At 36.2% G+C, this 15,166-nt stretch overlaps 1 protein-coding gene across 7 annotated transcripts in view; it reads right to left on the bottom strand.

The window, feature by feature from the left end:
* Nucleotides 1-15,166, bottom strand: part of ERC2 (ELKS/RAB6-interacting/CAST family member 2) — a 425,018-nt gene that overhangs the window by 401,395 nt on the left and 8,457 nt on the right. For all 7 annotated transcript variants that reach the window (XR_007908334.1, XR_007908335.1, XR_007908336.1 and 4 more), the window contains exon 2: nucleotides 8,800-9,603. Coding sequence is in view for 1 of the 7 variants with exons in the window: in XM_051811544.1 (XP_051667504.1) it covers nucleotides 8,800-9,456 (657 nt within the window). In the remaining 6 variants the exon portion in view is untranslated. The remainder of the gene's footprint in view (nucleotides 1-8,799; nucleotides 9,604-15,166) is intronic.

Genomic DNA, 15,166 nt, shown 5'->3' with positions numbered 1-15,166 from the left:
CTCAGCGTTCTCCAAGTCTCTAGCACTGAAATACTTAGACTGATTTGCCTCAGGATTTTCCTTTTGGCAAAAACATCATTTATTCCTTTCCCTTCAGGGTACAAAGAGAGCTTCACATGAAATGTACTGCCTTCTTTTAACATGTGTTTTGTTAGCTTTTTATTTCATCTTCCAACACCAGGAGTAAGAGCAATAACTATATTGTGGCAGATGCTTAAGGAAATCCAAAAAGAAAATATGATTTCCCCACCCCACAGGCCAAATATTCTGAAATGACTAAATTCAACAGATTTATTTGCTCCTGCCACAGGCAATCCAATTTGAACCAAAGTTATCCTCTATAAAATATACCAAGGGCTCCTCAATGCTAGTTTCTTTACTAAGTCAACTGACACATATTCCAGCAATAAACTCAAGAAGCAAATAACATCTTCTGACTGACAGCTTTTACAACTGTCACCAGGAAAATGCACAGTTCCATAGCAGGGAATGTCAGACACCTTAAACAGAGCAAGCGACAGGTGAAGTCAAAATCTGACCCTGCATGACATCGACCAAGCACAACTCCCTGACATGTAAAAATTCAGAAGAAACCTGCTGGTCATTGATTCCATTTAAGTCACCACCATAACACTGCCCTTATCCTGACACGACAATCTGAAATGCATCTTAGGGATTCAGAAACATAACAGAAAAGGGAAAGGTTAGGAAGCACCATGCAAGTTTATCTCTAAATTATGTATATAGATATATAAAATAAATAAATATAATGCTTTACAGCACAGCCAAAAGGGTTGTGTTTTTCAGAAATAGCCTAGAGGATGGAGTTCCATATTGCTGGCTAATGGAATATGGCATTATCGACTGCCTGGTAGATAATTTGAGGACAACTCCCAGAAAACACAAGATGAAAGGGCTGGATGGAAATAAAATGTCTAAAATTTTACTATTAAAGTCTAAAAATGTTAAATGAGAAAGGAATGACTCATTTTTTTCAGTACTTCCTCCCCTTTCTTTTCTCACTTTAGATGATGGAAAATTCTGAAGAGTCATTTCCAGCATTTTTTTCAGATTAACTGAAGAACCTCAAGGTTTAAAGGCAGGGAGGAAATCAGTTTACAGAAGCTAACAGAGTAATGTATTTTTAAAAAACACCCCATAAACTGCAGGCCCCATCACCAAGGAGAATGTTTGATCTATTATCTATGATATTTGTGAGAACCTCTATTATTCATGAGATTAAATGTTTAGTTACCTTCTTCAGGAGACTTTATTTATGCTTTGTAAGCCTTGCTTTCAAAACAAATTCCTGCACTGTCAAACAGTTTCTTATTTACGTGATGTAACCAATACCACCCAAACAAAACTCCAAAAGGTTTATGTACAATGATTACCTCTCTCCCCATTTCCTCTATATTATTCTGACAGCATTAAGTCCCCTACTAGGATGTCTGCTCTGGACTGCTCCCTAACTTAAGGCAGGAGGCAGTAAAAAGCAGCAGCTGCCATACTTGAGGTGTGACTTCTTGGTATGTACTAAAGGAACACCTTTTTTAAGGATAACTTAAAGCTAGTTTTATCCCAACTAATTCCCTGCCAGATCTACACGTCATCCCTGAGACCCTGTCAGAATCTCAATTTCCATGCAAAGGGTTGTACCCACACAGCAACACAACCATCACTGCTGAACAGCAGAACAGCACATCAGACTGGGGAACACAGAACATTGCAGGGGAAATTTAACAAACAGGACAAAGTTACCAAATTCAGCTGAAGTATCAGCTGATAAACCTATAGCCTGTCAGAAAACTGCCCATGTAACATTTCAGTTTGAAGTTATTTGCAGCAAATGATCACCACCATCACAGGACAAACAATCCACAGCAGAAACACTTTTTGTAGTGTTTCAGGGATGTACCATCAAACATTAGCTCAGGATGTGAATACGTTCAAAGTTGATGAGATCACAGTTCTGAGTCCCAGAGTATTACACAGTTCTAATCACCTTTTATTGCAATGCTGTTTCTGCTACAGAGTCAATCCACCTTTTCTCAAAATATGACTGGTCTTGCTTATGCTTCTTTATAAAGAACACTCACTGCCACTCATTATTTGACACTCATTCTAAGACTTCAAGATGCAAATGAAATTTCATGGTAGCACTTGGGCACTGACACCATTGAGAATGACCTACATCCTGCATTTAAAATTAAGTATTCTGCAATATGCAACAACTTTTCATTTCCAACATGGTGAATAAAGTACCTTTTGTTTTAAGTACAATAATAGTGTTCCTTCAGCTGACAGTTACACCAGTGCATCCTAGAGACTACAATTCATGCCCTTTATCTTTTTCAAATACTGAAAAAACTAACATAAAATCTACGTTTACTTTCCTCAGATCTCTATATCTCACAAATTCAGAAAAGAATATAACTTACTATTACTATCCTTTCCAAATTACCATTAATCTGCAATATAGTTTTCATACAACTTAAACTATTAGTTTCTACTATGTAATGTATGTATGTGCATTACTATCTAAACCAGAACACCAGCAAAAAGATTCAGTCAAGATTAAAAAAGTACTTGCACACTTACAGGGACATATTTCCATTATTCTTTTTCTAGTTCAGTACTTACCAAGCTTCTTCAGATATAAAAATCCCACAGAAAGAAATAAAAAGTTAAAACTAACTACATTGACCCTTAAACACTTCTGGGTTACTACTTCCTCAAAATTTCCGTGGTTATCTACAGTATTATGTCCATCCTCTTATCCCTCTTCTCCCCATCACGGAGCTGGGAGCCTTTCCTCACCCTCAGGAGTAGCAGCACAAAAGGTAACACACCCCCTTCTTTGGCTCCAGTCACTACTCACCAACTCTGTACCATCATTCCTCAGCAGAACATTACTACTATTTCAGCCTCTTTCCATTTCATACAAACACACTTCCAATATATGTTAAAAACAAAAAAAAAATCTACTGATTTTATCGTACTTTCATATTCAGATAATGAATATTTGATCTATCTCATGTGGTTAAAAGCTTAAGCACTTTGTTACATTTAAAAAATAAAGAAGAAATGTTTTGCACTTACCGAAATTGCCATCAATGAACATGAATTTAAATGAAGAAAACAGTGAAAACATTCAAAACAAAGTTAAAATTGACAAGTATGCATGCAGATCAAGACAAATATTTAAAAAAAAAAAAGATGAAGAAAGCAGGAAACAACAGTACAGTGAAAAACAGAAAATAAGGTGAATAGATGTGCTGAGCCTACTGGCTTTACAGAACCACCCTAAAATACCTTAAAAGATACTTTCATTGGTTGCAAATTCTATATGAAAACCTTCAGTTGAAAACATCCAAATTTATTATTTATTTATTTATTGAAGAGAGACATATTTACTAAAAAAAAAACCAGCCAATTTTTAATATTTTTTTGTTATTCTTATTAGGTTATTAATGTGATGACATACCTCAGGTAGCACTGTAAAATGTGAGCAGAACATTTCCATCCCTCAGATTACTAGCTTTACCTTCTGTGTATAACCTTTACTTCATTAATGTTCACAATAAGCTTCACAGTTTGTGGTGTTTCACACCCTTGCACAATGAGACAGCCTGAAAGGTATTTATACCCAAAAAACTCCTCTGACCATATCTGGTATTTAGGAACAATGGGAGGCCACCTTTCCAACTGGTAATCAAGTGCACACTTTAACAGATATTAAGGAAGAAAACACCTGTCTGGGAAGTCAGACTAAATACCCAATTGCTGGCAACTCCCTGCACATTCCACTAGGATGAAACCTTAGGAATTTCAGTGGGCATAAACAAAATATCTCAAAATAAGATTCTGGTTTTTTTTTAATCATGTATACTTTAGCATAATCAAGGCTTTACTAGGAAAACAGTTTAATTAGTGCAAAGAAGGGAAACATCATTTCACAATATTTCTTAGCACACTTTCTTTTACTATTCTATTTAGATATTTGTCATTAATCAAAGTGAAAATGAAGAGCACGTGAAATAACATCGAGCAGCTACTCACAGTTCTGGATTCATGAATACACATTCCCTTATCTACTGATTATTTTATCAGCTCTATTCTGTTAATTGCAGCATCTGAACTATTCATATCCTACAGATAAAAACTATTTCAAAAAATGATTTTGTATTCAAAATTCTCAGAGGAACTGCTCACTATCCTTTTTATCCTTCCTCTTCATCTCGTAATGGGAAGTAAATTCCTGCAATATCAGGACAGGAACTAAACTTTAAAAGAAGATCAAAATTTATAATATGTTTTCAAAGAACACATTAATTTCATTAAAATTACCTGGTTTTCTGTAAGGGAAAAAAAAAGGCATCAAGCTCACCACTTATTTCCAATATACAACCATATCAAGAATGAAAAAGAGCCACTATTCATTGCATGCAGTGGTCCATTTTGTATTAATTATGTAGTATTAAATGATGACATCTTTAAGGAGGTAAAAAGGGCTTTATTTTGTGCAAGCAAGTTTAGCAGGGTGTTTGTTTTTTTTAAATCCCACAGTAAATCTAATTCAGTTTCTGCAACGTCAAAACAGCAGCATATCAACCACTAAATGTGAATATGTTGTCTTCGATCCAGCTCATCCAAACCCATAAATTAGTTCTCCCTCCTTTTTTGACAGACAGGCAACAATCCTGGAAAATAATCCTGCTGAACAACGTGACCTCCCAGCGCTTTCCACCTCAGAGCCTTCTGCTCCCCATTGAAACTTTCTACACTAACTCTTCTATATGATACATTCAAGCCACATTAGAGAGAATAACCATCTACCTGGGGGGAAAAAACATGCAAAATCTCTGATTGAGACACTGCAAATGGATGATTCCAAGATGAAGAATCACTTTAAATACTGAAAAACATGTAAGGTACTTCCTGCCCCTATGTCTATCAATCCATATATAGAATAATACTAATTGTGCTGTGAGAAAATAGGTCACAAAGAATAAGAAGAACAGAGACACAACTAAGTTTGGGTTGTAAAATCAAACAATAAGCGCTCAGAAGCAAAATAAGCTTCAAAAGAAAATCAGGAATGTCCAAGTTACTGTCCATTAACTTCTTCATGGGTCTCTCTTTGCTTCCAAAAGGTTCAGTTTTTATCAATTTCCACGTTGAAACACATCCTATTATTTGAAACCATTTCACCTATTTGCCAAATTTGTTTCCATTTATGATCCTGTTTTCCAGCATGTTTTTCAGCCTTCCCAGTTTGACATTACCTGGATGTGTAATACCTATCCATCATTCAGAGCACATGACAGATCCCTACCAGATCCTGCCAGACATCCTTCCAATTTCACCATGAATCATTGATAATTACACTTTGACACAAGCTTCCAATCACATAGGTCTCCCTGTAATAGCAATTACAATAGCTCACTAATGAATATCTCCTGAAACAACAGAAAAAGTTTTTCTAACATCAGTATGTAACTATTGTTTTTTCTCTTATGCATAAGGTGTGTTTTTCTGTCATGCAAGAAAATCAGTCTTGTTTGACATTATTTTTGACAAATCCATATTGGGTCTTAGTCTTTTTTAATTTTTCCCCTATATTTGGAAATAGCTAATGATTTTTTTAGAACAATACAAATAATTAATACAGTTTACGAACAATTTTCTTTGGGTTTCACAAGATTTACAGAAATCACAATAAAAATATCAAACTTATAATTCACTTATCCTCTCACTGAACTTTTTTTTTTGTCAGGCAGATAGATTTGCCCTTCTTCAATCTCCTGGAAGTTCTCAAAGTTTGCTATGAGACTAAAGGCCCCAATCAGTGTCAATTCCATCAAGCACAGCCAATGTGAAAATAGTTTTTAGTGTTTCAGTTTTCAGTGAAAAACCTCCATTCTTAAGAAAGTTTTATAAGCCAGTAATCCTCAGACCCAAAAGACAAATCAATCACTTTTAGTATATGAGTGATAGAGTTCATCACTTCCCTTTTTTTCCTGTTTAAAATTTTAGTTTTTTGATAATTTAAATATTAAATTAGTTGTTTGAAAGAATTGATAGCCATGTGGATAAGTAAGACTAACAAAGCAGCTGACACAGCCCTCTTGGGCTTCCTAAGCCATCCCTTCAGAAAGGCTCCTCTCCAAATGCTTACAAGAAAAGTAAGCAGCAATTAGATAAGAGGATAGGTCCTTTTAAACATAAATATTTTATTACAGGAGAGGAAATAGCAGAAACACACAGTCAACTCATAAAACCAAGAGAAGGTCCCTGTGGAGTTTTGCTGGAACCTGTGGCTGGGCTTTGTGCTGACTGACACATTCTGAGTAACCCAAAGAACAGGGTGAACACTAAGATGACTAATTTTCCTCATGACATTAGGTTATTCAGGGCAGGAGAGACAAAAGCCAAATGCAAAGAAGGATTTTATAAGGCTGAGCAAATAGTCAAAGGTTGGTAGATGAAATTCAGGGAGATAAAAGTTAAACACAAGTGAAAATAATCCTACCTTTCTGCATAACAAGCTGGGATCTAAACTGATGACAACCAGTGGTGAGATTCTTCAGCTATACTAAATATTTCCTTTGAAATACTAGCTCAGTACTCAGTAGGAGTAAATAAATAAATAAGTCCTCCAAAACTAGAAAAGACAGTTTAAGTGTTGTGAATTTTTGAGAGAAACATACAGAATAAAAGGGCAAATGCTACAACATCAACACATAACTCATCTTACACCTGTATTATCAAAAACATAAGCTATTCTGGTCTCCTCACCTCAAAAAAACCTCATATAATAGGTCTGAAAAACAATGTCACCGTTTCACAAAAGGAACTATCACACATGCTAAGATTCCCCCATCTGGGAAAGAGATGAGGGAGGGATACGATGATGGTTCCCTGTGAAATCATTAAGTGGCACTGAGACTGGCACAAGACATCAATTATTTAATTCTTCCTCCTGTACAAGGAAAAGCAAATCATAGCAAAAGCAGCTGAAATCTAGTGCAAAACCAAATGAAAAGCAGTTTCAGACACAACTTCACAGATATGTTAAGCTGTGGGATTCACTGCTCTAAGAGACTGTGGACACTGGCACTTTAAATAGGTCCAAAAGTACCTGGCTTAATTCAAAGTCCATTGAGAGTTATTAAGCACAAAAACTCTAGTTGGATCATAAAAAGTACTAGTGGGGATATCACTGCATACTAGGTCTATTCTGTGAACTTTGGGACATTGTTAGCAATGGAATACTGGGCTATAAGGATGCATATTAAATATACACATAGGGTAAAATACATTCTTTTTGTCAGGTTTGCAGTTACAAGAAAATAAGAGTATTTGTCAGTAAGATATAATCTTCTGATGAATGAATTAATGAATAGGAGAACTCCTAACAGACTTAACTAATTTACTTCCCCCTCAAGATGAGGAAAAACAGCTTTTAGGAAAAAAAGAAAAAAGGCATAACCACTTTGGCAGATGACAAAATCTCTAAATACCAGCTTCAGATTCCAAATGTCAATATAAGATATTAATGTGACCTTTCCATTAGAAAGGCTACCAGAACAGAATGTATTAGAATATTCCTCCTACTGAGGTGACACTATCACAATTATAATATCTAACCAATAATGCTTTTGAATAGCAGAATCTCCATCAAACACCTTTTTGATAATCTTGGTTCTAGCAGCATCCTTGTGCACCTACTATAAATAAATACTCAGTAACTATTACTGTCAGTCCAGATACAGAAGTTATAGAAGAAAGTAGTAAGTTAATTCACTGTACTGAATTCTGACTGTGACCCAGTCTCCCACTGATGTAACTGGTAACAGTTGTTAGTTCTGTCGAGATTTGGGTTCATGACATGCCTAAAAGGTGGAAAGTTTGCTGAGAAGCACTAATGAGCACAAACTTGGAAGTAAATTCAAAATTTCACTTGTTGCTGCCTGCCAGCAAAGAAGTTTAGATTTGGAATCTGGAAGTGAGAGAAACACAGGATTGTGTTTTTGTCTGGAGAAAGTTAACAGATGGTCTCAAAAGGAGCAGCTTTAAAATGAGACCAGCAGCCAAAAAGTGTGTAGAGACAGGAATATGAGAATTTTTTTTATCTATTATGTGCCACTGGTTTGTATTGCTTTGTGATATAGCATAGATTCTCAAAGCTTAGCCTTACAGATTGATCCATCCAGATTAAAATACTTAACTTCAGAAAAATAATGTTATGTTGTGAACAGAAATAATTTAAATGCATAGAAAAGGAGCATCTTGTAAATAAGACACAGGTCTCTGAAATGTTACTGAAAACACAACTTCAACTTCATTCTGTAATGCAGAAATACAGAAAGTTGCATATGGGTATTTACCTTCTTTTAACTTTAAAACTGTTAAATCCCTGTGTAGCTCATACAAAATATGCCTCTAGATGCTTATTTATACTTTTGCAAAAGTGGCTCATTTACCTCTTCAGAAAAAGGTTGCCAAGTATATTTAGGCTGTTGTTGCAAAAAAAGGAAAAAAAGCACAGAGTAAGTGTCAAAAATAAGAAAAAGGTCATTCTCTCCAGCTAAAATGTAAAAGAATGCTGCATGGGGAAATTATAACCTGCATTTGGATTCTTATTAGTGTGCTGTCCTACTGTTTAGCAGCCAGAAGCAGACAGATCAAGACATAAAATTTTTATGGTAAACCTCAAACTTGTTCCAGAACCATAAGCAAAACATCAAGTGCTTAGTTGTAAACCAACAGAAAGAAACCTTCCTAATTACTTACCTGATTTTCTTCATGGGAAACTCTCATTTGTTCTTTAAGAACTGACATTCTGGCTGCTTCTTCTTTCCTCAACACTCTTTCTTTCTTCAGCTCAGGACTCCAGAAAGTTTTGATGCTATTCATAGAGGACCCCAGCTTGCTGTCCTTAATGTCCAGTTCTTTTCTGAGAAGATCATTCTCCCTCTGCAGATCCTTAAGCTGAGCCTGCAGGTCTAACACGGCACTATCTCTAACCTGCCTCAGCATAGAAGGAACCTGATGGTGGTGGTGGTGTGCAGATGTGGTCAGACCCCCGTGCTGATCCGTGTAAGAAAGGACGTCCGTGTGCGAAAGTCCAGCCGACGCAATATTGGGGCTGCTCCCCATCGCTGTGACTCGGCCCCCATACACAGCTCGATTTGTAGCCCTTCCAAGAGTCATTGTGCCCTTTGGGAAAGTAGTAGAAGCTACACCTTCGTGGTCACTCAGGTACATTGGTCCAGATGTTGCATAGGCTGCGTTAAGGGACTGGATGTTCTCCATCGACAACGTCTTCCCTGCTCCTCCTCCTCCCCCGCTGCTTGTTCTCCTGTGCCCCAGGCGGGGGGACCTGGGCAAACGGGGAGACCTGGAGGGACTTCCTTCCAAGTTGCTGATTGTTCTTGCACTTCCATACATTTTTCTTCTACTTTGAGGTACTGTTTAGTAAGAAATTAGTAACACTAAAGTTGTTACTCAATAAACTTATAATTCCAGCTAGAAATATTGGCAGTTTCACTGCATTCTTCCAGTAGGCAAAAATCTCTTTGTCCTCCAAAGACAGACCTGGGGATTAAAAAAAAAAAATATTATAAAATTAAGCTTTCATCTCGGAAAATAAGTTTGCAAGTAATCGCCACATGTCATACAATAAGGTAACTCACTCCCTAGAGTAATAACTTCAAAAATAAAATCTACTATACGTTTAGTATTTAGGGTGACTAGTTAAAAATGCATTTTCAAACTAATTTCAATCAGAAGAAAACTCTTCGTTTCTTTCTTGCTAGAAAATTTTGAGTTAGTTTAACAAAATTTTGAGTAACTTTATGTTGCCATGAACAACATGGGCCCAAAAACATGCCTTAGCTGATATATTAATGGACTTAAATGACTGACCATGTGAAGTTTATACGAAGGAAAAAAGATAGCTACTGTTGACATAAAGAACTACCCAAAGAATTAAGATATTACATTTTCAAAAGACAGCATAAAAGCAGAAATTCAGCAGTTTTGTGCATTCTCTGATAATATTAGACAGACCAAGGAAATAAGCAGAGATTTTAATTTCTGTTTGGAATAACAAAGAGGCTTTAGGACAGGAAAAAAGATGAAGGAAACTGTTTCTAATAGTTCAGCTGTAATCAGTAAAAACATATTTTAGTAAGAAAAATTAACAATAAAACTAGGCTAATTTGAGAGAATATTTCCTTACAAACAATTAGAATGTATTATGACACAGTATTATTTGTTTAATGAAGTACTAACATGCCAGTATTTGTTGTTAATAAGCTTCTCAGGAAAAGCTTCCATGACAATAATCTAGGTTTTCATCTAGAAAAGGAGTTCTTGTGAAATACAATTTGCTTTCTTTTTTTTTTCCATTACCTTGATAGAACTAGTCTTGTAATTTATTTAACCAAACAACACATAGATGTGGACCAATGCTGTGGACCAATTTTAAAATTCTTCAACATTATATTATTATACATAATATATTATTATACATTTAGCAAGTTTTGAGTAAGTTTATTAACTTTCTGAAGGATAAAAATAAGCATACAATAGGACTTTGGGATTAGGCAGGCCTCTTGATTATTATTTTTTTTATAAATACAACTATTTCAATATATTTGTGGTATTAAATTGGTGGTCATCAACCAGATCTAGCACCATTTATTTCAAAGGTGTCTACAGAAAGAACAAAAGTTGGAATTCAGTCAAATCCAGTAATTTTTAACCATTCCCTCAAGGCATTCTCATTATGATAGATACATTATTCCCAGTGTTTTAAAACATCTGTTCTACATCTGCTGTGAGAAGTGTTGATGCAGGGGTAAGCAGTAGGATAATTAATTGTCATATTTATTAAGAAGCTCTAGTCTATTAAATCCTCACCAACAATATGCATATAAAACACCACGGACACTAATGATGTCAGCAAACAAGAAGCATGTTGAGTTCTCCGCTGACCCCTCATTATCCCAGGACTTACATGAGCTCTAAGAATTGCTTAGTATATGTTGTGTTTTCATCAAGTTTAAGAGCCAGCACAGTCTTAAGCATTTTTGTTTCATTTGAATTACCAGCATGCATCTGAATTAGCTGTTTCAGTTTGTTTCAACTACTGTTGTACAACAGTGGCCATGCTTGTGTTTTCACTGCTTTCCCATTTTTAGATTGAAAAGCCTGATCCAACTTTCTGAACCATTAAAACCTCCTAAAGCTTCCAGAATTCAGCCCCAAGGCCCACAGATATAAAGGAACCAGATGTAATTTGTTGATTTACGTTTTCAAATTTTAACGTTCTAACATCAGTGTACAAACCTGCCCCTCTTTTGTCCAGCATTCAAGAGATGACCCACAGCTTGTTCCACCAAAAGAGCTTGGTCAGTTTGTCTGCCATCTCAGTTTCAATGTATCAATCAACAACAATAACAAAAATCTATCTGATCATGGTGACTGGAGCAATGCAACTACTTATCCTAATTCTCAAGTGCCAGGCAAGGAGCATCACACATTATGCCCTCCGAGAAATCCACCCTTGTACCTTTCTAGTTTCCTGAAAAAGTTCTGTAACTCCTGCAAAGACAATCTCCCACGAGATCAGAGATGAAGATCATTTTCCCTCCACTGGCTCGTGGCAGATTCTGAGCAAAAGCAATCGTCTTCTAAACTGATACAGTTCTTCCCACTCTCCATTCCCTTTCCACCCCAAAAAAAAAAGTCCAAATCAAAAAAACCCACTATTCTGCCTGGTGAAAAACTAAGACTGCTAGCAGAAGCTGTCCATGTCAATTTAAACTGGATACAATAAAATATTTTGAGCTACAGCAGACATGATACATGTCCATGTGGAGGGGTTTGGTGCAGATTCATCCATCCTGAAAAACAGAGGTACAGGATATCCTTACATCATACCCATAGTGGTTTTCCTTGTCATTGCCACAGTCTGATAAATAAGTAATTTATGCTTCTTGCTTAGAGTTACTTAATAACCTACTTAGCCTTCTGTTTGTCTCTGATATGTATTTTTAGGTACTTGTTTTGCCTTTTAGAACTTATTCATTGTGGTCTTTCTTTCCTCTACTTGTGTGAAGTTTTGGAAGTTCTCAAATCAGGGAACATTTTCATCTTGCTTAGTTCTCCAATGCTTACCATTGAGCCCTACAGAAGAAGAAAATCATCATTCCTTATCCAAAGGGAGGTTAACTTCTCCCTGAATTTCTTTAATAATAACATTCAAATACTAATTTAACATAGTAGCTTTCATAAGCTTGCGAAAATTCTGAAAGCAACAGAAACAGAGAAGCAAAACTCCACCAAAGAAATGTTATTACTTCCACACCATTTCCAATTATTGCTTTTATTTTTCCCTTAGAAATATTATAATCAAAACAGAGACCTCTATGTAGAAAGGGCAAACACACTGACAATATGCTTGGTTTTCTTACTTAATGACCTACTCAGGATGGCTCACAGACCAAAAGCTGAAAAACCCGATTTAAAGAAATTCTTACTGTTTATCTCTATTTTCATTTGCAATTTGTTACCATCTCCATCCTGAGTTACACAGACTGGCTTTCATGCAAACATCTCAGAAAAAGGCAAGCACATGAAAGTAGGCTTTTTCAAAGCATATACATCTTATGGATAAACCTTGAGATTTCCTTTATGGCTGTGAAAATCTCAGACACAGTAGAAGCCATATACCATTGCTGTTTGCAAGAGGGGGGAAAGGCACCTACATCATTTTCAACTCTTTAATGCTTATACACAGAGCCTTCCTTGCTTCAGGAGGATTTACTGTGTGTCTCAACACATCAGGAACTGGAGATATGAAGAAGCAATATCAGCCTCAGGGCCTCAACAATTGCCACACAGATCATCATCTACTGCCTACAGAACAGGAGAGAGGCGATCCCTTCTCTCATCTTCCCGTAGAACCACCCAACAGAGCCATTCTAGTTGAACTTAGAATCATCTGTATCTCACCTGCCCACTCAATCTTGACAACTAAATCGATTTTATATTGCTATTTTAATTTGAGGGAGGGGGAAGAATACTCTCAAGCAATAATTTTTCACCCTAGACAAGAACAGTATGCCCACAACTAAGGAGATCAACCCTCACCCTCGACAGAAGCCTGGAAGCTGCAGATGTTGCAGTAGCCAGCACTAAAGAGTTCCAATACAACTCAAAGATCACATCCCCTAAAAAAGTTCTCAGATAAAAAGTCCCCCACATTCGTTCAGTCCAGTAGGGACAGACCACAGACCCACTACATGCATTTTCCTATAAAAGGTTCTTTTGAGTTTTAAAATCTCTGCACTGTGCAGACAGTAATATCATGGCTTCACATTACCCACGTTGCTGAAGTCTCTGACAATGCATTTTATTTGATTTTTAACTACCTATTTTTATAGAGACTTAAACCACAGGATTCTAATATGAAGCTAATAGAAAGTCTGTCTCACTTAATTTACTTTCCAAATCACTGCTTCTACATTTTACATAATTACATGGTTCCCTTGAAATACTGTCTACACAGAACCCCCTAAGTCCTGGTTTTCACTGTTTACACACTCTTACATGCTCAGGGATGAGTTAGACTTTTAGTGCGTCCTCCTCCAGCCTGAATCACCTAGTCAGCAGGGAGTTTGGATATTAGCCAAATCCTTAACAGCTTTCCACAACTCCTTGCCAATATTAACATTCAGCCAAGAGCTCAAACATTAGTAATAGTATCAAAAGCTTTAAGGGAACCCCTTCTTTCCAGCTAACCTCCCCAAATAATATGCAGTGACAGCTAAGTGCAGCAACTATCAATCTGACTCCAAACTGTCTAAAACTGTTCAGTACTACACAACTCCCCAGATATAAACCAAAAGCAACAAAATAGAAGAAATAAAAGATGATGTGGAAGATAATGATCGTATATCTCCACCAGGACTGTGTTTTGAGACACCATGAAAAGGAGACTCACAGAAAAAGATCTGTTCCATACACATATGTGCTAGCAAACAATAAAGATGATATTAAAATAACGGAATCATTTAAATACTTTTATCACAACAAAAAACATTTCTGTACAACAAAGTCCAGGGATGTGGGTATTAAAAGTAGTGACCAAGAGTCACTACTATATTTCTGACACACCTGGGCTTTCAACTGCTTTAACAGTGGCTCAACAAATCCTCAGAGGAGACAATATTCTTTTATTTGCATGTTTTCTGTTATCTGTGCTGATGTAAAAGAAAAACAAACACACAAACAAAAAAAACCAACAGCAAGCTGATGTAAACTAGATACAGAGAACTGAAATCTGTTGTAGAGTATCCTTCCTTTCTCCATTAATCTGAGCAGCACAGCACCTCTTCTTTTAAAAAGTAACAAAGAGATGACAAACAAAATGCTGGTTCATATGGGGGTAGTACAAGACCAGCATTGTTTTATTAAAAGGGCAAAGTACTCTCTTCTCCTACTTACCAGACATATCAGACTGACCAAATTACTTATCCCCCCCCTTTTTTTAATCCTAAGAAGAAAAATCACCCATTTCTTCCTACTACTCTACTATTTCTCAGAAGTTTGAAAAACGAAATACACATGAGAACTTTAAAAGCAACAACATTTTCATTTAGGTTCCTTAGACTGCCCTGAATCTGCATTGCTAATGTAGATGTTTTACTACAGTCTGCACAATAACTTTATTTTTACTAGTCAACAGGCATTCATTTATCTCCTTTCTCTTGTAGTTTCTTATAAAAATAGTACATATGTAGCTGCAAATAAACTTAGTTTTGATCATGCAAGCTGGTCATGTCCCTGAACTCCCATCAATGCTAAATGAAAGAACTGGCATTTATCACCTCATAGAAATAGTTCTTCAGACCTGCCTGCCTTTCGTTTCTGTTTCATACAGGAGAAATTGTATATGAAGGAATAAACGGGAATGGCTGCTCAATATGCATCTAATGACATATATGGAAAATAAAGTTGTCAGGCATTCTAGTATTGTCAGGTGCAGTGACAGCAATTAATACTTGTCATGCAATCAGAAAACTCCAGCAATTGAAATATTTGCTCAAAATGCAGTATTAAAAATCTTGAAAAGCAAGCAGTTGTGACA

Source organism: Manacus candei, unplaced genomic scaffold, assembly GCF_025592945.1.
Source record: "Manacus candei isolate 608988 ecotype Guabito, Panama unplaced genomic scaffold, ASM2559294v1 h1tg000082l, whole genome shotgun sequence".
NCBI classification, from domain to species: Eukaryota; Metazoa; Chordata; class Aves; order Passeriformes; family Pipridae; genus Manacus; species Manacus candei.
Note: the sequence above shows the minus strand (reverse complement) of the source record. Positions and strands in the feature narration are given on the sequence as shown.